This window comes from Salmo salar, chromosome 03, assembly GCF_965601325.2.
Source record: "Salmo salar chromosome 03, fSalSal1, whole genome shotgun sequence".
Taxonomy (NCBI): domain Eukaryota; kingdom Metazoa; phylum Chordata; class Actinopteri; order Salmoniformes; family Salmonidae; genus Salmo; species Salmo salar.
In genome coordinates this window covers 44104121-44132108 of record NC_138293.1, presented here as the reverse complement: position 1 = coordinate 44132108, position 27988 = coordinate 44104121, and the positions used below count along the sequence as shown (strand labels likewise).

Genomic DNA, 27988 nt, shown 5'->3' with positions numbered 1-27988 from the left:
GATTATGGACTACAGGAAAAAGAGGACCGAGCACGCCCCCGTTCTCATCGACGGGGCTGCAGTGGAGCAGGTTGAGAGCTTCAAGTTCCCTGGTGTCCCCATCACCAACAAACTAACGTGGTCCAAGCACACCAAGACAGTCGTGAAGAGGGCACGACAAAACCTATTCCCCCTCAGGAGACTGAAAAGATTTGGCATGGGTCCTCAGATCCTGAAAAGGTTCTACAGCTGCATCATCGAGAGCATCCTGACTGGTTGCATCACTGCCTGGTACGGCAACTGCTCGGCCTCCGACCGCAAGACACTACAGAGGGTAGTACGAACGGCCCAGTACATCACTGGGGCCAAGCTTCCTGCCATCCAGGACGTCTATATCAGGCGGTGTCAGAGGAAGGTTCTAAAAATGTTCAAAGACTCCAGCCACCCTAGCTATAGACTGTTCTCTCTGCTACCGCATGGCAAGCGGTATTGGAGCGCCAAGTTTATGTCCAAGAGGCTTCTAAACAGCTTCTACGCCCAAGCTATAAGACTCCTGAACACCTAATCAAATGGCTACCCAGACTATTTGCGTTGTCCCCCCTCTTTTACACCGCTGCTACTCTGTTGTTATCATCTACATGTACATATTACCTCAACTAACCAGTGTCCCCGCACATTGACTCTGTACTGGTACCACCCTGTATATAGTCTCGTTATTGTTACTTTACTGCTGCTCTTTAATTACTTGTTACTTTTATTTCTTATTCTTATCTGTATTTTTTTAAACTGCATTGCTGGTTAGGGGCTCGTAAGTAAGCATTTCACTGTAAGGTCTACACCTGTTGTATTCGGTGCATGTAACTAATAACCTTTGATTTGACTTGATTTGAGAAGACAACACATGAGCATGACACATACCAGAATTTCTCTGTCTGATCAATATAGCCTAATCATGATTTATGTATGGTAATTATATATGTAAAAACAACACATTTGCCCCGATCTGCACCTATCCAGTGGCTGACAATAAAACACACACACACACACGTATATATATATATATATATATATATACACGTGTGTGTGTGTGTGTTTTATTATATATATATATATATATATGCTGAGGACTGAGGAAAAGCTGGGGTCTCTTTTTCCGAGTCTTGTGCCCCCTAGTGGTGATAGTGTTACAGTAGATACTGCCAGTAAAATAATTACTATGTTGGTAAAGGACCCCAGACTCCACAATGCTACCTTTACAATGCGTTTCGTGACACAGCCTGAACTTGACTTGATATTTGTTGTTTGTTACATGTTGAGTAAAACCCTGACTGAGTCTCCAAAATGAGAAATTAGCGTTATAAAAATCCCTTTTCACACTAATCCCTCTTGCTCTACTCTATAAGGTCCTCCCGCGCTGCAAGTGGTGCTGTGTCTGGGTTTTCATTCCGTCCGGTCCGTTTGTTTTTCTCTCCATTTTAGCATCACAGGCTTGACGCATTAGAACATGACTGGGATTGTGACAGTCTAAACCGGTGGGTTTTCGTTCGGTCACTTCGCCATGGGTCAGGTCTAATAACAAATCCAGCCAGGTAACGCTAATGATAGGTGAACGATTGTGCATGGTGCATATATAAGGCTCTTATCGGTGGCCATAGAATTGGCCGAGGAAATAGAGGATGATGCCCAAACATAATATAATTATTATACGATTTTGTTTGAGTATAATGAATAAATAAATGATCGTATAGCTAGGTTACTGCAGCCTATGTTGCGAGCACTGCACATCCAGCGAGAAAATGTAAAAGGCCAAAAGGGGTGACTGTAGCCCAATGCATGAATTGCCCAATTAGATGCATTCCGCACATGATAACGACAATTGTTCATAGATTTTAAACTGCAGAACCGATTTGATGCATTGCTATTGCTGAAAGAAAATGTGTGTACATTTAACCAGTCTGCTTTTTGTCAGTGCATGGTTGTGGCTATAGGGTTTGGAATATTTTCTCGGTTGAGCATTAGGGGTGTGTTGCACAAAAACTACATACACGTTTAAAAATGAAATAGTTTAGCACCAGGAATTGGAACAGAATCAATATCAGAAATCTATTATGTCTGAAATTATCCCTTTTTACCAAAATGTTATGAGCTAATTAAAGTAGGCTCTACTTTATTTACACAAATTAGGCTACATGTAAAAAATGTGGACAAAATAGCCTATTTCAAACTAGGCCACTTCATTTGGAAGGTTTGTGTAATTTTCTTTCAATTTCATTCAACAATTCAAATACTGGATAAATGTAGTTTTATATAGCCTGTTTTTCCAGATTCTTCCAGTATTTTTATGTGTAGGGCATATAAACCTGATGAGTAGGCTATACTAATCAACATGGCATCCAAGCGCAGAGGCTTTATCAAAATACATTTCTGATCTATTTATTTTAAGCTATAGGCTATTGAATTTCGATAATTTCATACATGGAAAAACTTGGAAAATGTCATGGTCATATGGGGAGAAATTCAAAAACAGAAATGTACTTCATTATGACAAAGAAATTAACAAAACTGAATGATTTCGTTGAAAACGCAGCAAATCAAATGAAAAAAACCTAACGAACAATTGCTTGATTAGAACTTTAATATGAATAGGCCGACATAAGTTCGACCTGGTTTTAGTACAATTCCTTGTTTAGGCGTACAAGCCCCGGTTTCTGATTTGCTATTTCCTACTGACCATTACCTTATTTCAATAAATGTAATAGGTCAGTTGAAATGTAAAGTAGTCCTAAACACATGCAATTAATACAGCTCGGGACTTATTAAACAAACTTCATTAAAATATATTACACTTTTGCTAAGAATGCTTTATGACTAAGACAAATAGCCTTCTCTAGTGACCAGGATCCAGGGATATAGCTTGGGATATAGCTTCATATCTATAGATCTTTAAAGGATATTTTTTTGGTGACGCCGTTGGCCCAAATGTCCCGTTTGTGATTTTAAGGCCTATAAATGTAAATATAATATTTTTCTTCGATTTAAGGTTGTAAGAAATAAGCAGAATGTGCACACAGAGCATGGATACTTCACTTCTATCAACCTCTAGATTTATAGCCGCGCGAGAAGCGCTCTCTTGGTCCGGTCAAGCAATGCCCATCACATCCGTTTGAGCCAGTGCTATAGGCCCCATTTCTCAAGTGTATTCAAACGCACCCAGCACTAAATTGTCATTGACATTGTTATAGATAGGCATATGCATCTATAATTTGATTTATTTTCCGATGGGACAATTTATCAGCAAAATTATGTCCCAACAAATATTCTCTTAGGGATGTAGGTGGGATTTTTTTTTTTTTTTTACTGAACAATGTAGGGCACCAGATATAAATGTTATTTTCCAAAAAATACATCCAGCATCCCATATGTCAAATCAAATATATACAAATATGTTTAGGCTACAGACTTTGAGAGAGGTGTTTTCTGTGTGTACTTTCCAGTTGGCCCAGTGATACAGACAGGTGCTTAGTTTTACCAGCAGCATGATGGACAGGCAGAGCCATGAAAAGACAGAGGGAGGAGGAGAGAGTGAGACCAATGGGACTGCTGCTACTGTCACTGTCACCTCTAACACCAAAGCAGTTACAACGGTTGCCAACAACAACATCACCGCTTCAGTGGTCATCGCCATGACGACAACAGACAGCACCACGCCCCCAAATAGTCAGGCCCTACCCACTTCTCTAGACACCGCCCCTACAGAGAGCCAGGCAGTTCAGGTGAGAGAGGGGACAGGGAGGGCGCCAGAGGGGACAATGTCAATGTGTGTGTTGAAATCCAAATAATGAAGCCACTAGTCTGGGTTTCAGTTTTAGCTGAACATTTCATTACTTGCCACTCCTGTCATTTGTCAAAGAGACTGGCCTTTCGGCAATCTCAAAGTTCAATATGCAGCCGGATTTACTACAGTTGCTGATTGGTAGTTGAAAACAACACTAATATTTTCCATTACAACATTATGTGCTTGCAAATTTGGTGCAATAAGAACAACAAACAACAACACCGTTATGACCTGCTGCGATCATTCTCTTGTGAGAAGGCAGTGTCAATGAAGATCATGTTGTTCAAAGTGTCTAGAGGACTCCATAATGGGAGAGAGAAATAATGATATGGGAAATATTAGCCTACAAGATTCCATCGAGCCAAGTTTGCTTCAGTTGTATTCCATTAATGAGAGGAAAGAAATGCAAACTTGCCACCTGTCGTCATTCCTCGCACATATGCTGATCATCATGACTTACTTAGGCCTACATTTGTAAAATGTTGTAATGCTCATTTCAGTTATATTATTTGTCCCTCCTCTAGATGGAGTCCAGACAGGCTACTTTAGGAAACACACACAAACCCTAAAAGGACCTACACAGCAAATTGGCCAGTGTTAATTTTTTGGTATAAAATTTCTATTGTTGATTCAGGAGTTAAATTCACTCTGTAAGAGTGAAATTAACACTCAGTGGTCTAAAATAACCCCCTTGTCACGTCCTGACCAGCAGATGGAGCTGTTGTAGTAGTTTTGGGGTCAGGACGTGGCAGTCTTGTGTGTGTGTGTGTGATTGTTCTGTGTTGGTCTTGTGACTCCTGATCAGGAACAGCTGGGGATCGTTGTTCCTGATTGGGAGTCATATATGTAGGAGTATGTTTGTCACTTGGTTTTGTGGGTAGTTGTTTTTGCACTGCGTTGGTGAGCCTGCAAAACTGTTTAGTGTTGTGGGTATCATTTATTGTTTTGTCAAGTGGATGCGTTACTCTTTTTTTGTTAATTAAAATATGAGTATCCACAACTCCGCTGCATTTTGGTCTTCCCTGCAACACAACGAAGGATTTTGTGACACCCCTGGTGTTGGTGTTAATAACAAGAGTTATTATTTTACACTTTGGAGAGTAAAACAGCCCAACAAAACCACCCCGTCATTATCATATTTCCCAGAATGCACTACTGCAAGTAGATGTTTTAATGATTGTTTTTAATATCTGTGTTTTTGCATGTACATTGATTGATTAATCATATGCTACACTAAGACAAATAACATATTTTTCTAAACTAATCAAATCAGTTAGTTAGAGTAACAGTTAGCACCTGTTACTGAAATGGTTTTTCCAGGTTAAATGGTTTAGGTAGTCTTCTTATCAACTTTCCTAACCCTGACAGTCATTCTGAATGCAGGCAGCGGGTGAATAAAAACTTTTGGATATCCTAATGATGTCTCATATTGAACTGCATATTAAACGTTAAGATTGCTGAAAGGCCAGTCAATTTGGCAAATGACAGGACTGGCAAGGAGTAGAATGTTAGCTAAAAAGACATCACTTTGCAATCCAACATAATTTGACTTTCAGGCCTGATGTGGCCTGTAAACCCGGAGTTTCCTAACACCACTGGGTTATGGTAAAACTAAGCCATCAAAGTAAGGCCTTATGATATACAGTATGTAAGGTATTGTCATAGTTGAATTTTAATGATAGCATTCACCTTGGTACTCACTTGGTGAAAGTCACAAGCCTTTATAAGGAAATAATTCAATAACCATGTCTCTCTCACAAAATATTACAGTCATGGATGGTAACTCTAAAATTCCCTTGAAAAGAAAAGGCAAATTAGGCTTTACACCATGCAGTTTTTAAACAACACCCAAAAATGATTTACTGTGTCACTACAGGTGTTAATTTCTTACACTGAGAAAGTTTAACAGCGTCAGCACTAAGCAAAGTATGTCCAGTTTACTCTAAATTAAGTGTTGTGTTTTACACTGTATGTCACAGATCCCTCCGGTAACTGTTGCTCATTCCGTGCACCAGTTTCAGAGGTCTACTTCACCGGCCTCTAGGCACTGAACTGTGTCATTACACATGGTTCCAATTTCTCACTGATTGTATTTGTAGAAATGTGCCCTTTGTTTCACCATTGGGGTGTCGATTATTGTTCCAATGTCCGTTGGTCGTGTGAGAACCTGTGCCTTGTTGTTTTGGCTTTTGTGACGCTTGTATTGTGCATAGATGATTACGGGTCTCGTCCCGTGTTGGATCAGTGTGCGCTTGTGTTTTCGGGTCTCGTCCCGTTTATTTATTTGAGGTACTCCTCACTACGTGTTTGTTTGGTCGTTCTTCGTCCCCTTTGCCTTTACATGGCACGCTGTAATTTGGATAAAGAAATAAAAAAACATATTACACATTCCTGCGCCTGTCTCCCGATCCATTATACCAGCGTGACACTGTAGGTGTTGCGTATTACTCTACAGTAGAGATATGCAAACATCACAATCAAGTTCATTTGAACACTTTAAGAGTTGAATGGGGAACACGGCAACAGAGTTAAATCTTCAACACTTTCAAAAGTGTTATTTTAGTAGGCCTACAGTGGGACGCATATGTTCACTGAAAATAGCGTACATTTTACACTTTGAGTTAAATGGGGAACACTACAACAGAGTTAAATCTTTAACACTTTCAAAGGTGTAATTTTAAAACCGGTACAGTGGAACTCAAATGTTTACTGAAAATTGTGAACATTTTACACTTTCCAAGTTAAATGTACACCATTGATTTTGCTGTGCCTTAATCAAAGCCACCAGTGCACCTTAGACACACACGAACATTTCTACTTTCCTAGAAACGTATTCAAAACCAAGGTTTACCTTCAAATCTTGGCTATAGTCCATCGGAAAGTAGGCCTAGGCTACATTATAGCATAATGCTAAAATAATGTAGCCTATCAAATGAATTGACAAGGAATGCTTGAAGGAGGGAGAGAGAGAGAGCTATAGTATTACTAGAGACATTGGTTATATCATTGTTATCCCAGATTCTACTTTATTACAGAGAAAAATGGTTTTTAGTTTTTCCAAACTGCCCCCTGTAATTCTTTTTTTAATTCAGTTGAGTCGATGACGGAAGCCTGGTGGATATTTAATCATGTCTAGACGATAAAAGGCTACAGTGATCACTCGTGCTTGGCTGCCAAATGTATACAGTAGGTGTCCCCATAGGTCTTATAAATTGAGGAAATGTAATTGATAATAATCATTATTTTAGCGATCCAAGTTAGACATCCCTCCTAATGAAAAGGCACCCCATCCTGCTGATGTGAGCTGCTGGGCTCCAACGCTGGACAGCGCGGTTGGTCACTAACGTCATAGATGAGAAAGTGAACTCACCATTTCCAAAAAGGAGCTCAGTGGGAAATTGGGGATTCCCTGCTTTGTCAAATCAAATCGTATTTGTCACATGTGCCGAATACAACAGTGAAATGCTTACTTGCAAGCCCTTAACCAACAATGCAGTTTAAAAAAAAAGAAAAAAGAAGAAGAATAAGAAATAAAAGTAACAAATAATTAAAGAGCAGTAGTAAAATAACAATAGCGAGGCTATATACAGGGGGTACCGGTGCAGAGTCAATGTGCGGGGGCACCGGTTAGTCGTGGTAATTGAGGTAATATGTACATGAAGGTAGAATTATTAAAGTGACTATGCATAGATTATAACAGAGAGTAGCAGTAGCGTAAAAGGGTAGCCATTTGATTAGACATTCAGGAGTCTTATGGCTTGGGGGTAGAAGCTGTTTAGAAGCCCCTTGGGACCGAGACTTGGCGCTCTGGTCATTTTTAGGGCCTTCTTCTGACACCGCCTGGTATAGAGGTCCTGGATGGCAGGAAGCTTGGCCCCAGTGATGTACTGGGCCGTTGTGATCTGTTGCCTACGTCAACAGCACTAGGGTTTCATTAACTAGGCCTAGGCACTATACTTTTTAATTGCACATTTAATTAAACTGACAGCTAGGCACTATACTTTTTAATTGCACATTTAAATAAACTGACGCATTTGGCGATGTTCAAAATCAAATCAAATTGTATTTGTCACAAATGCTGAATACAATGACTTTACCGTGAAATGCTTGCTTACGAGCCCTTCCCAACGATGCGGAGTAAAAAAAAACAACATAATAAATAGTAACGAAAGAGGAATAAAAAACAAGAATGAAGATGTATACAAGGAGTACCAGTACCAGATCAATGTGCAAGGGTACAAGGTATGTGTGGTAGATATGTACAGTTGAAGTCGGAAGTTTACATACAGTTAGGTTGGAGTCATTAAAACTAGTTTTTGAACCACTCCATAAGTATTTTGTTTAACAAACTATAGTTTTGGCAAGTCGGTTAGGACATCTACTGTGTGCATGACACAAGTCATTTTTCCAACAATTGTTTACAGACAGATTGTTTCACTTATAATTCACTGTATCACAATTCCAGTGGGTCAAAAGTTTACATACACTAAGTTGACTGTGCCTTTAAACAGCTTGAAAATTCCAGAAAATGATGTCATGGCTTTAGAAGCTTCTGATTGACATAATTTGAGTCAATTGGAGGTGTACTTGTGGATGTATTTCAAGGCCTACCTTCAAACTCAGTGCCTCTTTGCTTGACATCATGGCAAAATCAAAAGAAATCAGCGAAGACCTCAGAAAAAAAATTATAGACCTCCACAAGTCTGGTTCGTCCTTGGGAGCAATTTCCAAACGCCTGAAGGTATCACGTTCATCTGTACAAACAATAGTACGCAAGTATAAACACCATCGGACCACACAGCCGTCATACCGCTCAGGAAGGAGACGCGTTCTGTCTCCTAGAGATGAATGTGCTTTGTTGCGAAAAATGCAAATCAATCCCAGAACATCTGCAAAGTACCTTGTGAAGATGCTGGAGGAAACAGGTACAAAAGTATCTATATCCACAGTAAAACGAGTCCTATATCAACATAACCTGAAAGGTTAACCTTCTTCCGCTCAGCAATGAAGAAGCCACTGCTTCTTGTTGTGGGTGTGCTTTGCTGCAGGAGGGACTGGTGCACTTCACAAAATAGATGGCATCATGAGGCAAGAAATTTATGTGGCTATATTGAAGCAACATCTCAAGACATCAGTCAGGAAGTTAAAGCTTGGTTGCAAATGGGTCTTCCAAATGGACAATGACCCCAAGCGTACTTCCAAAGTTGTGGAAAAATGGCTTAAGGACAACAAAGTCAAGGTATTAGAGTGGCCATCACAAAGCCCTAACCTCAACCTCAAAGCCCTAACCTCTGTGGGCAGAACTGAAAAAGCATGTGCGAGCAAGGAGGCCTACAAACCTGACTCAGTTACACCAGCTCTGTCTGGAGGAATGGGCCAAAATTCACCCAACTTATTGTGGGAAGCGTTTGACCTAAGTTAAACAATTTAAAGGCAATGCTACCAAATACTAATTGAGTGTATGTAAACTTCTGGCCCACTGGGAATGTGATGAAAGAAATAAAAGCTTAAATAAATCATTCTCTCTACTATTATTCTGACATTTCACATTCTTAAAATAAAGTGGTGATCATAACTGACCTAAGACATGGAATTTTTACTAGGATTAAATGTCAGGAATTGTAAAAATCTGAATTTAAATGTATTTGGCTAAGGTGTATGTAAACTTCCGACTTCAACTGTACATAAAGGCAGAGTAAAGTGACTAGGCATCAGGATAGATAACAGTAAGAAGAAAGAACAGAGTAGCAGCAGCAGCATATGATGTGTGAACGTGCGTGTGTATCTGTGTGTGTATTTGTGTGTGTTGTGTCAGTATGTGTGTGTGTGTTATGCCTGTGTGTGTGCATATGTACTGTATGTGTGTGGGTTTTGTGTGGTGTGTGAGTGAGTATGTATATAGTGTGTATACTGTGTATATAGTCTTGTGAGTGTTCATAGAGGGTCAATGCAGATAGTCCGAGTAACCATTTCATTAACTATTTATCAGTCTTATGGCTATTGAGCAGTCTTATGGCTTGGGGGTAGAAGCTGTCTTAGAGAGCCGATGCTCCGGTATCATTTTCCAGGCAGGACCAAAGTAAACAGTTAATTTGACCTATCAGTCTAATTTGCATAAACATTGGATGGTAGCTGTGAAGGTTATCGAATCAGGATCCAATCCTCTGATCTCCTCAAGCTCATTAATGATATTTGGCAAATGACAGGAGTGGCAAGGAGTGGAATAAAATGTAGCTATGAAGCCATATCTGTATGTAAAGCAAAGGCTAGTTTTCTAAGCATAATCCAGCTAGCACATACTGTAATGTTCTGAGAACCATATGTTTCTTAAAGCATGGTGAGAGCGTGGTTGTGGTTGTCCTATGGTTATTTTGCATACAACATTCCCACAAAGGTCTGGGAATGGTGCAGGATACCCAGCTAGCACATAACACTCTGAGAACCATATGTTTCTTAGGTGGGAATTTCAGTACTTCATCATAACGTTTCCTTCAGGTTTCCTCATGGTTCTATTTAAAGTCATGTTCTCAGAATGTTAAGAAACAACGTTCTTCTGTGGGAATTTCAGTACTTCAGCATAACGCTTTCTACAGGTTTCTTCATGGTTCTATTTAAAGTCATGTTCTCAGAACATTAAGAAAACATTCCATTAAAACCACAAGAAAACATTAATGTTCAAAGAACGTTCTAAGAATGTTATTTAAAAACATAAACATTCTGTTCTCAGCATCAAACTCTCTCTATCCTCTCTCTTGTTAAATGTGTTCAGGTGTGTTGGCCACACCTGATCTTAATGAGTGTTTGTTTCCTTTGAAATGGGGTCTGTTTGAATAGACTAAAATGAACAGCTATCTAGGAGTAAAAAAAAAATGGCATGCTAGCTAGAGGTCTTCACAGGTCCAAAAAGTTGGACCAGTTCCAAACTGGACACGGGCTTTCCCAATCCGGACTCGATAAGCTTAAATACATTTTTTAAATATAGAGACCCGTTCCGAACGGACCCAAGCACAACTAATCCTGTTCCGTGTAGACCTGGTTGAATCCAGACCGGTCAGATCCGAGTGAGGGAAGCAGCAGAAAAGTCATTTTTAAGCTACTTTATTAGCCGGAGCTGATAAAGCGTGAGAGGAGGGAGAGAGAGGTGCCGCTCAAGCAGGAGGGGGTGGGGCCATACTGTGAGCGAGTGACGCAGGGAGGATTAGATATCTCCTAATTTAGCCTATTGCCGCTATGATGACTTATGATTGGCCAACAACAACAACAAGCTACACGCTCCACTCTCGCGAAAAGCACGAGCAGCAGCATAAATGATAACATTTCTCTCTCTATTGCAGCTGTCGCGTTCGGATCTGTACTGTTCCTACCGGAAAGGTCAGTTAAAATTGCACATACCCGTGACAATCATATCAGATCCGACCCAGACGCGTGACATTATTTCGAATTCTGGATCTGAACCTGCTCAGGTCTCGGGTATTCGGGTACAGGTGGATCCGTAAAGACCTCTAATGCTAGCTCCATCCTGGTGGCTCAGTGGACTAAATCCATAGATAGAGAACAGAAGGTAATAGGTTAGAATCTCACTGACGCCGTGCCACAATAAAAAATACATGTGTTTGCATGATTAATGCCTAAACAAGTGAATTTCCATGTGTCCTATCTGTGCTTCAAAACTGTTAACCCAAACTAAGCTAGCAGTGTTATTGAAAGTCTTACTGAAACATATTCTCAGAACGTTATTTAATTACCTTCAAATAACATATCATTTCTATTCTCAGAACATGAATAAAACCTCCCAGGAGAACATTCTCAGAAGCTCCCTGCAACCTAAAAATGTATGTTCCCAGAACAGGCAAAAGCTTCACTTACGTTCTCAGAAACTTTAAAAAAATGTTAAGTTTTACCAGTCAGAAAACATATGGCTTCATTCCCAGAACCAATGGGAAACCTAAAAAATAAGTTTCTACAACTTCCAAGGAACCAAATGTGCTAGCTGGGAAGAGTGTTATCTTGACCAAACCTAGGTCTTTCAGCATTCCTGGTATCGAACCCTGATCATGCACGTGCTGAGCTAAAGCTGAGCCATTAGTTCTGGGAGCTAACATGAGTCATCAACTCTGGTGAGCGTAGTAGTTACCGAACCGTTCCCAGCTACACAATATGACTATTGTTTCTCTGCTGTCTCTCTCTCTAGGTGATCCAGCAGGCCATCCACAGCAGGCCCCAGACCATGGCAGCTCAGTACCTGCAGCAGATGTACGCGGCCCAGCAGCAACACATCATCCTGCAGACAGCTGCGCTGCAGCAGCAACAGCCTTACAGTAACACACAGTCCCCCTCCTTACCCTCTGCTGCCAACAGCACGGTGCCCCAGTCAACTGGTACCTCTGTAAGTTGAGCACTCTGGTAGCAAGACTACCAAGACTACCAATGCCTAGTAAGACCACTGCAATTCTGTCTGTCTCCAGATCACCCTCCCAGCCTCTCCAGTAACAGGCCAGCTGATTGGTCATTCTCAGAGTTCCAGCTCCACCACAGGCACGATTACCCAGCAGGCCATGCTCCTGGGGAATTGCTCTGCTTCCTGTAACCAAGCCCAGATGTACCTTCGCACCCAGATGGTACCTACCTTCTCTCTCTTATTGTAACAGCTTTGTAGCGTATGATAAACTATCTACTTGCCCAAAGATCATGGGAAGTAAAAATAAGTAAGCATGCCAAGTTCTCTGTCTCCTTTTCCACTGATGTTTTCCACTAACTTTTTTCTACTCTATTATCTTTTCTCTTTCTTCTTTGTCTTTTCCCTTGTTTCTCTGTCTTCTCCCTCTTCTGTCGCTTTCTCTTTTCTCTCTTCTGTCTCTGTAAGTTGATTCTGACCCCTGCGGCCACAGTGGCAGCAGTCCAGTCTGACCTGCCTTCTGTCTGCTGCAGCTCCTCTCGACTCTCCACTTCACAGGTCAGCAACCGCCACCAGGGGCAAAGGTCAAAGGTTAAGCATTGCAAGCTAACTAGGTTGTCATCAGAGGACAGCACAGCAGGAGTTTACATCTCACTGCTGCTGACATGTTATTTATATCCCTAGAGGACAAATCATTTTTATACAAAAAATGTAAGCCTATGCACATGTCGCTTTGGATAAAGGTGTCTGCTAAGTGGAGTGTATCTGACTTGACTTGGTAGGTCATTGCTCGACATGATCAAGTTGCAATTACCTAAATATGTATCAGGTACAGACAGTAGTGCCCCAGTTTGGAACCCTGTGGGACACAACATGATAGCCACATATTTGTTGATATCAAGGACTTTCTAAGAGACATTGGATGTTAGATTTACATCTATAATAATACTGCGTGTCCTCTCCTCTCTCAGGTCCACAGCCTCGCGCTGCAGGCCCATCTCCCAGGGGCTTTGGCCACTGCCCAGAGTGTCCTGTTGAAGCCATTCTCCACCCAGCCCCAGACGCTGGTCTCCTCTCTGCCCAAGATGTCCATCTGTCCCCTGAGGTCCAGTCAGCAGTCTGACCCTTCCACAGAAGCCTCTGGAGCTAAGCCTCGGCTGGCTGACATCACCAGGCTAACATCAGCAAACCAGCTTATCGCGCCTGGTAAGTCAGTCACCATGGCATGGTCACATCTTTTGTGCTCTGTTGGTTCATATCAGTGTTCTTAAATAATACTGATCCTGAGGTAGGCTTTTGTTCCAGCCCAGAGGAGGTTTACAACACATATAAATGTCTCAATCACTTAAGTCTGTTAACATGGTTTTATTTTAACTCCAGTGTTGTACATTTTGTTCCAACCTAGTGCAGGTTTAGACCACCTTCAGGTGTAATAATGTGGTTCTATTTCAGCGTCGTACACTCCTGTCCAGTCCCATGCTGTGGTCAGGCACCAGCTGCACTGTCCTCCGAGCCATAAAGGGGCACCCCACCAGCTCATCATCCAGCAGACCACAGCAGGATCCCACCGGCAGCTGCACCCTATCGCACTGCGCATCGCACCCCAAGACACTTCCCCCTCTCTCTTCCCTCTTACCCTCCAGCCCCTTGCCACTCCCACCCACACCACCACCACTGTCCAATCCCAGCCTGGGGATGGCCTTCCAGTCCTCTCCTCTTCCTGTGAGCCGCCCACCCCTCCTCCTCCCCAGCAGACAGTGGTAGTATCCTCATCATCAGCCCCTCCACCTCTTCTGTGTCCCAGCCTGCTCCAGCCCCAGCTCCACCTCCAGCCCAAGCCCCCTACCCTGCGTCTTGGCCCCATCTCCCAGGCCTCTCTCCCCAGGCTGCTTCAGTCTCCACCGGCCTCCCTCCAGAGGTTGTCCCTGCGCTCAGTCCAGGCCCTGGCAGTGCAGTCCACTGGGGTTCACGTGTCGGAGGAGCTGCCTGTGGCAGAGGCGCCGGTCCAGATTCCTTTTCAGAACCATCACCCCCCCCAAACGTTCCAGAATCTATCCCAGACGTTCCATAATCTCTCCCCGCCCCAGACTGTAGCTGTGGACCTGAAGATGCTTCCAGCCACCCTACGCACCCAGACCCCAGAGAGGAGAGAGGAGATGAGAGAGAAGAGGACGACCCCTCCACCCACACTCTCTCCATCGGCTGGTTCAGACAGACTCTGTAAAGACATACAGCCCACCTATACAGAGAACTGTACAGGTACACGGCACAATAGAATTTACTTTTTTTCATTACTTAACTTTACCTTTTGCAATATTTACTATTTTTATACTGAATTGATAAAGCACACTGACATACAGTAACTGCCTCTCTCTCTTTGCTCGGCTCCATCCTCCAGGCAGGTTGGATTTCCCCTGCGTCCCTCCGTCCAGCCGCTCCGTTACCCACTCGTCTCAAGACCCCTCCTCTTACACCAGCTGCTCCCCTCCTCCACTCCTGCCCTCGGCCGCGGTAAGAAGCCCCGGCCAATCCCCCTCAGCCTCAGCCACCCTACCAGGGAGCCCTGAGAGAGCTAGACCTCTCATCCTCACTCACATCATAGAGGGGTTCGTCGTCAGAGAGGCCCTGCAGCCGTTCCTCCCGGTATCGTTCATCCCGGTATCTCCACTGGTGGGTGTGTTAACCAAGCTCCACAGTGTACACAGGCACTGGCCTCGTTAATTGTCACCAAAGGCACTGAGGCCAGTGTCAGCTCTAGCCTTTTGGGGGACCTAAGCGAGATTTGGTTGGGGGGGGGGGGGCCCAACAAGCAGGCAAAATCTTGACAGCAGAGAGAAAAATGTACGTTTTAAAGTTCGACTGAGTACCATTTTTTGGAGTCGGGGCCCCCTAGCGGCCGCTTATGTCGCTTATGCCTGGAGTCGGCCCTGCGACTGAGCCCAGCTAGCACATAATGTTCTGAGAACCATTTGTTTCTTAGAGCTTGGTGAGAGCGTGGTTGTCCTTTGGTTATTTTGTATGTTCTCAAATTGTTCTGAGAACGTTAAGAACATTTTCCATAAATACCACAAGAAAACTTGAGTAATGTTCTAAGAATGTTATTTAAAAACTTTAGGTCTAGGCGTCCCGCTAGCGGAGGGCGTGCAATTCAAATAAATAATCATAAAAATTATGGATACTAAACATTTAGGTACATACAAGTGTCTTATATCGGTTGAAAGCTTAAATTCTTTTAAATTTACAGTAGCCATTACAGGGAAAGCATGCCATGCGATTATTTGAGGACGGCATCCCACATCAAAATATTTTTCCACCGGCACAGGTTTCATAAATTCACAAATAGCGATTAAATATTCACTTACTTTCTGAAAATCTTCCTCTGATTTGTCATCCAATGGGTCCCACCTATAACATGTAGTGTCGTTTTGTTAAAAACTTATACATTCTGTTCTTAGCATCAGCAAAACTCTCTCCATCATCTATCTTATTATTTGTGTTCAGGTGTGTTGGCCTTGCCAACTAACACCTGATCTTAATGAGTCTTTGTTTCCTTTGAAATGTGGTCTGTTTGAATAGACAAAAATTAACCACTTTGTAAGTGTAACAAAAACATGGCAGGCTAGCTAGAGGTATTCCAAGAAGATGGACCAGTTCCGAAATGGACCAGTTCCGGACCCGATATGCATTAATTAATACAAAAAATATAGAGAGACCCGTTCCGAATGGACCCGAGGACAACTAATCCCGTTCCATACAGACCTGGTTGGATCAAGACCCGGTCCGATCCGAGTGAGGGAAGCAGCAGAAATGTCATTACTTAAGCTACTTTATTAAACTGAGCTGATAAAGTGCAAGAGGAAGGAGAGAGAGTTGCAGCTCTAGCAGGCTAAATCCATGGATAGAGAACAAAAGGTTATTCTTTTTTTAAATGTTATTTAACTAGGCAAGTCAGTTAAGAACAAATTATTATTTACAATGACGGCCTACCCCGGACGATGCTGGGCTAATTGTGTGCCGCCCTAATTGTTCGCCGCCCTATGGGATTCCCAATCAAAGTCGGTTGTGATACAGCCTGGAATCAAACCAGGGTCTGTAGTGCCTTAGACCGCTGCGCCAATCGGGAGCCCCTAAAATAGAAATGTGATTAAGGAAATTCATTTCCATGTGTCCTACCTGTGCTTGGAGTTCAAAAAAGTTTAACCAAAATAAGCTAGCAGTGTTATAAAAAGTATTGTTGAAACATTCAGTAAAAATTAAGGAAGTTATTCAAAAACCTCCAAATAACGTATAATTTCCGTTCTCAGAACGTTAATAAAACCTCCCAGGTAACGTTCAGGGAACCATAGTAAATCATTCTCAGAAACTCTGCAACCAACAAGTTTACATTTCCAGTGTCAAAACATTTAAAAAAAAAATCAGTTTTACAGGTCAAGAAACGTATGGCTTCATTCCCTTGAACCAATGAGAAACCAAAAACATACGTTCCCACATCTTCCAAGAAACCAAATGTGCTAGTGGGAAGAGTAGCTTAGTCCCAGTCACACCTCCCTCACTGTGAGAGCACTGCATCAAGAACCAACAACCTCCCAGATACAAAATGTCCTCTTGAACAAGCAGTCTCCCACTGGTAGTTGATTAGTTACCAATATGTTCAGCCCTCTATAGTGGTACATGTTGTGTACTGTATGTGATACAGTGGTGTGTTCCTGCTTCAGATGGGCCGTTCCTCTTTGGGGGCGGACCAGCAGGCCACGCTTCCTGAAGCCCGGGAGGTGAGAACCAATGGGGATCCAACACCTGAGATGAGAACCAATAAGGATTCAGCTCCAGAAATGAGAACCAATGGGGATCGAGTGTCTGAGATGAGAACCAATGGGGATCGAGTGCCAGAGGAGAGCCTGATGGATGCTGAGCAGCCAGACAATGACTCAGACATGGATGATACCCCCACCCAGGACGGTCAGTTCCGGTGTGTCTGTGTGTCCGTCCATCTGTCCATCTGTCTGTGTGTCTGTCTAACAGCTTGTCATCTCCTGTTGTACTATAGAACCTGCTGCTGAGAGCCTGGTAGATGTGCTGCAGTGTGAGTTCTGTGGGAAGAGAGGCTACGTTCACACCTTCCTCCGATCCAAACGATTCTGCTCCATGACCTGTGTCAAGAGGTGAGTCCTGTAAGGTTGCAAAATTTCTGTGGTTTCCAGATATCCCAGTTGGAAGATTCCTGTAGTTCCTGGTTATTCACTCCTGATTCCAGGAACCTGTATTTCTTGAAAAATCTGAATTTTGGAACATTATTCCCGAGCCAGATTAAGCTCTTCAAGCTGACTTGTAGTCAAAAGCCATATGTAAATGTTCTCTTCCAGGATCCAGGGGAATCTAGACACCCCAAATGGAATGTTTTGAACATTATGGTGTTCTGTGGAATATCTCCCCTGAATGGCTAAACTCCAGAAACTTTTTATCTACAGAGCTCATCTCTCTCTCTGTCCCCTCCTGTCAGGTTCAATGTGAGCTGTACAAAGCGTCTGAGTGTGTTGAAGGTGGACAAGGCCAGTCGTTGGGGTCACAGGCCGATGGGCCGTAGAGGACGTCCCTCAGGGAGGGTCAACGGGGGCACCAGAGAACACTTCCTCCTCAGACAGGTCAGATGTCATAGCCTGGTCCCAGATTTAGCATATCTAGCTAACTATCCTATGGTCAATGCCAATCACGACAAGACAGTTTGCAAAACAACACAAACCAGGCAACAGTAAACGTGTCGTCCTCCACGAATGATGAAGCTCCCCGCCTTAACATTTATGTTAATAACTATAGCTCCCGTCTTGGGACAATCAATTTTGTCACTGCCGGATCTCTATGGCAAGACGCATCAGACCCAAGTTGTCAAAATCGGGCTAGTGCTGTCTGAGATATCTGACTAACGCACAAATGAATGGACATACAGAGACAGTTATACAGTCCCCTCCCCAATTTCATCATGGGGGACAACAAATCTGAAACCAGGCTAGGTCAATCAGACAGACAAAATTGATATTAACAACTTTGCAATTCTCTGGTCTACTTACAGTATGAAACCCCAAACTGTTATCACTCAGAGTATTCCATAGGCAAATGTGTGATTGTAGTCATGTTGGTTTTTTCCACTGCAGGTGCAGGGGCCGTACAGCTCTGAGGAGACCCGGAGAGCATTGAGGGGAGAAGGGGAAGAGGAGGCTGAGGATGAGCCCCCTGTCCCCATGATCACCAGGCTGCGCCGGCAGGAAGAGAGAGAGAGGGTGCAGGAGAGAGAGAGGGAACAGGGAAGACAGAGGAAAGACTCATTCATATCCTCTGGTGAACAGACCACAGGAGGACAAGAATGTAGTGACAATCCAACACAGTGGAGCGTGGGTCAAGTCTGCTCCTACATCAACTCTCTACCAGGTATCATGAATATGTCCTACCATGGGACTTAAAGCTGCTGTAACCAATACTGTAATGGATGTAAACTCAGCAAAAGAAGAAGCGTCCTCTCACTGTCAACTGTGTTTATTTTCAGCAAACTTAACATGTGTAAATATTTGTATGAACATAAGATTCAACAACTGAGACATAAACTGAACAAGTTCCACAGACGTGACGAACAGAAATGGAATAATGTGTCCCTGAACAAAGGGGGGGGTCAAAATCCAAAGTAACAGTCAGTATCTGGTGTGGCCACCAGCTGCATTAAGTACTGCAGTGCATCTCCTCCTCGTGGACTGCACCAGATTGCCAGTTCTTGCTGTGAGATGTTACCCCACTCTTCCACCAAGGCACCTGCAAGTTCCCGGACATTTCTGGGGGGAATGGCCCTCACCCTCCGATCCAGCAGGTCCCAGAGGTGCTCAATGGGATTGAGATCCGGGCTCTTCGCTGGCCATGGCAGAACACTGACATTCCTGTCTTGCAGGAAATCACGCACAGAATGAGCAGTATGGCTGGTGGCATTGCCATGCTGGAGGGTCATGTCAGGATGAGCCTGCAGGAAGGGTACCACATGAGGGAGGAAGATGTCTTCCCTGTAACGCACAGCGTTGAGATTGCCTGCAATGACAACAAGCTCAGTCCGATGATGCTGTGACACACCACCCCAGACCCTCCACCTCCAAATCGATCTCGCTCCAGAGTACAGGCCTCTGTGTAACGCTCATTCCTTCGACTATAAACGCAAATCTGACCATCACCCCGGTGAGACAAAACCGCAACTCCTCAGTGAAGAGCACTTTTTGCCAGTCCTGTTTGATCCAGCGACGGTGGGTTTGTGCCCATAGGCGACGTTGTTGCCTGTGATGTCTGGTGAGAACCTGCCTTACAACAGGTCTACAAGCCCTCAGTCCAGCCTCTCTCAGCCTATTGCAGACAGTCTGAGCACTGATGGAGGGATTGTGCGTTCCTGGTGTAACTTGGGCAGTTGTTGTTGCCATCCTGTACCTGTCCCGCTGGTATGATGTACCGATCCTGTGCAGGTGTTATTACACGTGGTCTGCCACTGCGAGGACGATCAGCTGTCCATCCTGTCTCCCTGTAGTGCTGTCTTAGGCGTCTCACAGTACGGACATTGCATTTGATTGCCCTGGCCACATCTGCAGTCCTCATGCCTCCTTGCAGCATGCCTAAGGCACGTTCACGCAGATGTGCAGGGACCCTGGGCTTCTTTCTTTTGGTGTTTTTCGGAGTCAGTAGAAAGGCCTCTTTAGTGTCCTAAGTTTTCATAACTGTGACCTTAATTGCCTACCGTCTGTAAGCTGTTAGTGTCTTAACGACCGTTCCACAGGTGCATCAAATTTTCAAAATCAAATTTATTTTTATATAGCCCTTCGTACATCAGCTGATATTCTCAAAGTGCTGTACAGAAACCCAGCCTAAAACCCCAAACAGCAAGCAAAGCATGTGAAAGAAGCACGGTGGCTAGGAAAAACTCCCTAGGAAAAACTCCCTAGAAAGGCCAAAAACCTAGGAAGAAACCTAGAGAGGAACCAGGCTATGAGGGGTGGCCAGTCCTCTTCTGGCTGTGCAGGGTGGATATTATAACAGAACATGGTCAAAATGTTAAAATGTTAATGTTCATAAATGACCAGCATGGTCAAATAATAATAATCATAGTAGTTGTCGAGGGTGCAACAAGCACGTCCGGTGAACAGGTCAGGGTTCCATAGCCGCAGGCAGAACAGTTGAAACTGGAGCAGCAGCACGGCCAGGTGGACTGGGGACAGCAAGGAGTCATCATACCAGGTAGTCCTGAGGCATGGTCCTAGGGCTCAGGTCCTCCGAGAGAAAGACAGAAAGAGAGAAAGAGAGAATTAGAGAGAGCATATTTAAATACACACAGGACACCGGATAAGACAAGAGAAATACTCCAGATGTAACAGACTGACCCTAGCCCCCCGACACAAACTACTGCAGCATAAATACTGGAGGCTGAGACAGGAGGGATCAGAAGACACTGTGGCCCCATCCGATGATACCCCCGGACAGGGCCAAACAGGCAGGATATAACCCCACCCACTTTGCCAAAGCACAGCCCCCACACCACTAGAGGGATGTCTCCAACCACCAACTTACCGTCCTAAGACAAGGCCGAGTATAGCCCACAACGATCTCCGCCATGGCACAACCCAAGGGGGGGGGGCGCCAACCCAGACAGGAAGACCACGTCAGTGACTCAACCCACTCAAGTGACGCACCCCTCCCATGGACGGCATGGAAGAACACCAGTAGGCCAGTGACTCAGCCCCTGTAAAAGGGTTAGAGGCAGAGAATCCCAGTGGAAAGAGGGGAACCGGCAAGGCAGAGACAGCAAGGGCGGTTCGTTGCTCCAGCCTTTCCGTTCCTCTTCACACTCCTGGGCCAGACTATACTTAATCATAGGACCTACTGAAGAGATAAGTCTTCAGTAAAGACTTAAAGGTTGAGACTGAGTCTGCGTCTCTCACATTGGTAGGCAGACCATTCCATAAAAATGGAGCTCTATAGGAGAAAGCCCTGCCTCCAGCCGTTTGCTTAGAAATTCTAGGGACAATTAGGAGGCCTGCGTCTTGTGACCGTAGCGTACGTGTAGGTATGTACGGCAGGACCAAATCGGAAAGATAGGTAGGAGCAAGCCCATGTAATGCTTTGTAGGTTAGCAGTAAAACCTTGAAATCAGCCCTTGCCTTAACAGGAAGCCAGTGTAGGGAGGCTAGCACTGGAGTAATATGATCAAATTTTTGGTTCTAGTCAGGATTCTAGCAGCCGTATTTAGCACTAACTGAAGTTTATTTAGTGCTTTATCCGGGTAGCCGGAAAGTAGAGCATTGCAGTAGTCCAGCCTAGAAGTAACAAAAGCATGGATTAATTTTTCTGCGTCATTTTTGGACAGAAAATTTCAGATTTTTGCAATGTTACGTAGATGGAAAAAAGCTGTCCTTGAAACAGTCTTGATATGTTCTTCAAAAGAGAGATCAGGGTCCAGAGTAACGCCGAGGTCCTTCACAGTTTTATTTGAGACGACTGTACAACCATCCAGATTAATTGTCAGATTCAACAGAAGATCTCTTTGTTTCTTGGGACCTAGAACAAGCATCTCTGTTTTGTCCGAGTTTAAAAGTAGAAAGTTTGCAGCCATCCACTTCTTTATGTCTGAAACACAGGCTTCTTCTAGCGAGGGCAATTTTGGGGCTTCACCATGTTTCATTGAAATGTACAGCTGTGTGTCGTCCGCATAGCAGTGAAATTTAACATTATGTTTTCGAATGACATCCCCAAGAGGTAAAATATATAGTGAAAACAATAGTGGTCCTAAAACGGAACCTTGAGGAACACCGAAATTTACAATTGATTTGTCAGAGGACAAACCATTCACAGAGACAAACTGATATCTTTCCGACAGATAAGATCTAAACCAGGCCAGAACTTGTCCATGTAGACCAATTTGGGTTTCCAATCTCTCCAAAAGAATGTGGTGATCGATGGTATCAAAAGCGGCACTAAGATCTAGGAGCACGAGGACAGATGCAGAGCCTCGGTCTGACGTCATTAAAAGGTCATTTACCACCTTCACAAGTGCAGTCTCAGTGCTATGATGGGGTCTAAAACCAGACTGAAGCGTTTCGTATACATTGTTTGTCTTCAGGAAGGCAGTGAGTTGCTGTGCAACAGCTTTTTCTAAAATTTTTGAGAGGAATGGAAGATTCGATATAGGCCGATAGTTTTTTTATAATTTCTGGATCAAGATTCGGCTTTTTCAAGAGAGGCTTTATTACTGCCACTTTTAGTGAGCTTGGTACACATCCGGTGGATAGAGAGCCGTTTATTATGTTCAACATAGGAGGGCCAAGCACAGGAAGCAGCTCTTTCAGTAGTTTAGTTGGAATAGGGTCCAGTATGCAGCTTGAGGGTTTGGAGGCCATGATTATTTTCATCATTGCGTCAAGAGATATAGTACTAAAACACTTTAGTATCTCCCTTGATCCTAGGTCCTGGCAGAGTTGTGAAGACTCGGGACAATGGAGCTTTGGAGGAATACCCAGATTTAAAGAGGAGTCTGTAATTTGCTTTCTAATGATCATGATCTTTTCCTCAAAGAAGTTCATAAATTTATTACTGCTGAAGTGAAAGCCATCCTCCATTTGCGAAGGCTGCTTTTTAGTTAGCTTTGCGACAGTATCAAAAAGAAATTTCGGATTGTTCTTATTTTCCTCAATTAAGTTGGAAAAATAGGATGATCGAGCAGCAGTAAGGGCTCTTCGATACTGCACGGTACTGTCTTTCCAAGCTAGTCGGAAGACTTCCAGTTTGGTGTGGCGCCATTTCCGTTCCAATTTTCTGGAAGCTTGCTTCAGAGCTCGTGTATTTTCTGTATACCAGGGAGCTAGTTTCTTATGACAGATGTTTTTAGTTTTTAGGGGTGCAACTGCATCTAGGGTATTGCGCAAGGTTAAATTGAGTTCCTCGGTTAGGTGGTTAACTGATTTTTGTCCTCTGACGTCCTTGGGTAGGCAGAGGCAGTCTGGAAGGGCATCAAGGAATCTTTGGGTTGTCTGAGAATTTATAGCACGACTTTTAATGCTCCTTGGTTGGGGTCTGAGCAGATTATTTGTTGCAATTGCAAACGTAATAAAATGGTGGTCCGATAGTCCAGGATTATGAGGAAAAACATTTAGATCCACAACATTTATTCCATGGGACAAAACTAGGTCCAGAGTATGACTGTGGCAGTGAGTAGGTCCAGAGACATGTTGGACAAAACCCACTGAGTCGATGATGGCTCCGAAAGCCTTTTGGAGTGGGTCTGTGGACTTTTCCATGTGAATGTTAAAGTCACCAAAAATTAGAATATTATCTGCTATGACTACAAGATCCGATAGGAATTCAGGGAACTCAGTGAGGAACACTGCATATGGCCCAGGAGGCCTATAAACAGTAGCTATAAAATGTGAGTGAGTAGGCTGCATAGATTTCATGACTAGAAGCTCAAAAGACGAAAACGTCATTGTTGTTTTTTTTTTTGTAAATTGAAATTTGCTATCGTAAATGTTAGCAACACCTCCGCCTTTGCCGGATGCACGGGGGGTATGGTCACTAATGTAACCAGGGGGTGAGGCCTCATTTAACACAGTAAATTCATCAGGCTTAAGCCATGTTTCAGTCAGGCCAATCACATCAAGATTATTATCAGTGATTAGTTCATTGACTATAACTGCCTTGGAAGTGAGGGATCTAACATTAAGTAACCCAATTTTGAGATGTGAGGTATCACAATCTCTTTCAATAATGGCAGGAATGGAGGAGGTCTTTATACTAGTGAGATTGCTAAAGCGAACACCGCCATTTTTAATTTTGCCCAACCTAGATCGAGGCACAGACACAGTCTCAATGGGGAAAGCTGAGCTGACTACGCTGACTGTGCTAGTGGCAGACTCCACTAAGCTGGCAGGCTGGCTAACAGCCTGCTGCCTGGCCTGCACCCTATTTCATTGTGGAGCTAGAGGAGTTAGAGCCCTGTCTATGTTCGTAGATAAGATGAGAGCACCCCTCCAGCTAGGATGGAGTCCGTCACTCCTCAACAGGCCAGGCTTGGTCCTGTTTGTGGGTGAGTCCCAGAAAGAGGGCCAATTATCTACAAATTCTATCTTTTGGGAGGGGCAGAAAACAGTTTTCAACCAGCGATTGAGTTGTGAGACTCTGCTGTAGAGCTCATCACTCCCCCTAACTGGGAGGGGGCCAGAGACAATTAATCGATGCCGACACATCTTTCTAGCTGATTTACACGCTGAAGCTATGTTGCGCTTGGTGACCTCTGACTGTTTCATCCTAACATCGTTGGTGCCGACGTGGATAACAATATCTCTATACTCTCTACACTCGCCAGTTTTAGCCTTAGTCAGCACCGTCTTTAGATTAGCCTTAACGTCGGTAGCCCTGCCCCCTGGTAAACAGTGTATGATCGCTGGATGATTAGATTTAAGTCTAATACTGCGGGTAATGGAGTCGCCAATGACTAGGGTTTTCAATTTGTCAGAGCTAATGGTGGGAGCCGTCGGCGTCTCAGACCCCACAGCGGGAGGAGTAGAGACCAGAGAAGTCTCGGCCTCCGACTCCGACTCGCTTAATGGGGAGAACCGGTTGAAAGTTTCTGTCGGCTGAATAAGCGACACCGGTTGAGCATTCCTACAGCGTTTCCCTCCAGAAGCCATGAGAAAGTTGTCCGGCTGCGGGGACCGTGCGAGGGGGTTTATACTAACGTTACTATCTGTACTTACTGGTGGCACAGACGCTGTTTCATCCTTTCCTACACTGAAATTACCCTTGCCTAACGATCGCGTCTGAAGCTGGGCTTGCAGCACAGCTATCCTTGCCGTAAGGCGATCGTTCTCCTGTATATTATAAGTACAACGACTGCAATTAGAAGGCATCATGTTAATGTTACTTAGCTTCGGCTGTTTGAAGTCCTGACGAACCATGTCCAGATAAAACCTCCGGGGTGAAAAAGTTGAATGAAAAAAGTTGAGTGAGGGAAAAAGTAAAAATATACGGTAATGAAAAAGTAAAAAACCGTCAGGTATCAAAGTAAGATCGGCAACAAAAACGCACAGCAGCGTAAACAAGTCTGCAAGTTGTGACCGGAAACAGGAAACAGGAGAACACAGAACTGTACAGAACTGCTATGGAAGCATAAATGACAGATGCATGTTAATTCATTGTTTATGGTTCATTGAACAAGCATGGGAAACAGTGTTTAAACCCTTTACAATGAAGATCTGTGAAGTTATTTGGATTTTTACGTATTATCTTTGAAAGACAGGGTCCTGAAAAAGGGCCGTTTCTTTTTTTGCTGAGTTTATATACAGTATATATTGTACAATATCACTGGGGCCAGTAGTTTTTCCTGCTCAGGTCACATCTCCTGGCCCTAAACTCCTCTCTTTCCACCTTCCTGTTCCTCTCCCCCCTCTCTCTCCACCCTCTCCTCCTCTAGGTGGGCGGGACATATCAGAGGAGTTCTGTTCCCACGAGATTGACGGCCAGGCCCTCCTATTGCTGACAGAGGACCACCTGATGACAGCGATGAACATCAAACTCGGACCCGCCCTCAAACTCTGTGCCCACATCAACTCTCTGAAGGAACCATGAGCACAGGACAGGGCCCATCTGGTCAAAAGTAGTGAACTATATAGGAGATAGAGTGCCATTTGGGATGCGAACGAGAGGAGCACTCTTATCAGACTTAGAGGATATGGGATTCTAGGAAATGACATGCAAACAAATATACTTGCTCTCTACCTTTTAACTCTGTGAGAAGCAGCGAGTTGTAAACTGTTCATCTGTGTGTCAGTCATCATTCAACACATTAACAACCATCTATCATTGTAGTGATTGTAGCAATAAGGCTCAAGGTGGCCTTTTTTCTGTGTATTACATTGTAAGTACTGTACATGCTGTTTAAACTTAAAAGTTTAAAGAATTGTATTTAAATGTTTTTAAAATGTTACTCTCTGAAGACTGTTTTCCAAGCCTGCGAGGAGTTGGGATTTAACAATGACTCAAAGTGTGTGTCCCAAATGGCACCCTATTCCTTTTATAGTGCGCTACTTTTGACCAGGACCCATAAGGCTCTGGTCAAAAGTAGTGGACTATATAGGGAATAGGGTGCCATTTGGGATGTATCCAGATTGACTGAAGTTGCATATGAGGAAATCTACTTCCAACCCGTGCAGCATAACAACTGCAGAGCAACCAGGAAGTGACTTGTGAATTCCAAGGTTGATGAGACATTAGATCAAGTAACATGTTTATTACTACTATAATAAATACACAAAAAAATATATATAAACGCAACATGTAAAGTGTTGGTCACATGTTTCATGAGCTGAAATAAAAGATCACTAAAATGTTCCATTCACACAAAAAACTTTTTTCTCTCAAATTCTGTGCACAAATTAGTTTTCATCCCTGTTAGTGAGCATTTCTCATTTGCCAAGATAATCCATCCACCTGACAGGTTTGGCATATCAAGAAGCATGATCATTACACAGTTGCACCTTGTGCTGGGGACAATAAAAGGCCACTCAAATGTGCAGTCTCGTCACACAACACAATGTCTCAAGTTTTCAATTTAATGTTAATTTCTCTACCATAAACCGCCTCCAATGTCGTTTTAGAGAATTTGTCAGTACGTCCAACAACTGCAGACCACGTTGTGGTAAACCATGGGGTGTTGGGTTAGAGCACACAAATGGACAGAGACAGGGAGGTTCTAGAAAACAGGCCTTTACTGGTCAACATAAAATAAATGTAACTACTAAATAACTTAGTAGTTGGCTCGGTCCTTCATCTGGGCCGCCTCCTCGTATTCAGTTCCATGCATCTCTTTTTCTCTCCCACGGTGCTCCATTTACATGGCCTGCACGACTGGTTGGCACTCTCCCCTAATTGGTGGCATCAGTGTCGTGGTGCCCACCCCGGGTACTCCCAGCAGAGGGAGCCAACGTCGCGGCACGTACCTCCCCACTATCACCAACCCCCGGGGTAGACCTCCTGGATACCACAACGTGTATGGCGTTGTGTGGGCGAGCGGTTTGCTGATGTCAACGTTGTGAACAGAGTGCCCCATGGTGGCGGTGGGATTATGGACAACGAACACAATTACATTTTATCGATGGCAATTTGAATGCAGAGATACCGTGATGAGATCCCGAGGCCCATTGTTGTGCGATTCAACCACCGTCATCACCTAATGTTTTAGCATGATAATGCACAGCTGCATGTTGCAAGGATCTGTACACAATTCCTGGAAGCTGAAAATGTCCCAGTTCTTCCATAGCCTGCATACTCACCAGACATGTCACCCATTGAGCATGTTTGGGATGCTCTGGATCGACACGTACGACGTGTTCCAGTTCCCGCCAATATCCAGAAACTTTGAACAGCCATTGAAGAGGAGTGGGACAACATTCCACAGGCCACAATCAACAGCCTGAACAACTCTATGCGAAGGATGTGTCGCGCTGCATGAGGCAAATGGTGGACACACAAGTAACTGACTAGTTTTCTGATCCACACTCCTACCTATTTTTTAAAGATATCTGTGACCAACAGATGCATATGTGTATTCCCAGTCATGTGAAATCCATAGATTAGGGCCCACTTGACTTTATTTCAATTGACTGATTTCTTTATATGAACTGTTGAAATTGTTGCATATTGCATTTATATTTTTGTTCAGTATATAATACAAATAAAATCCTTTATCAGACTTGCATGTATTCATTATTGACCTG

General features: G+C 43.7%; 1 protein-coding gene across 1 annotated transcript; it reads left to right on the top strand.

The window, feature by feature from the left end:
• The first annotated feature begins 1441 nt into the window (after positions 1-1441).
• On the top strand, positions 1442-26632 carry phc3a (polyhomeotic homolog 3a). The gene is made up of 13 exons (XM_082973096.1): positions 1442-1568; positions 3474-3752; positions 12006-12200; positions 12280-12432; positions 12678-12767; positions 13181-13415; positions 13662-14468; positions 14608-14852; positions 16925-17168; positions 17257-17371; positions 17710-17851; positions 18359-18632; positions 25687-26632. The coding sequence occupies exons 2-13, from the start codon at positions 3516-3518 to the stop codon at positions 25839-25841; spliced, it is 2892 nt and encodes a 963-aa protein (XP_082829222.1). The 5' UTR covers positions 1442-1568; positions 3474-3515; the 3' UTR covers positions 25842-26632.
• Positions 26633-27988: the final 1356 nt, after the last annotated feature.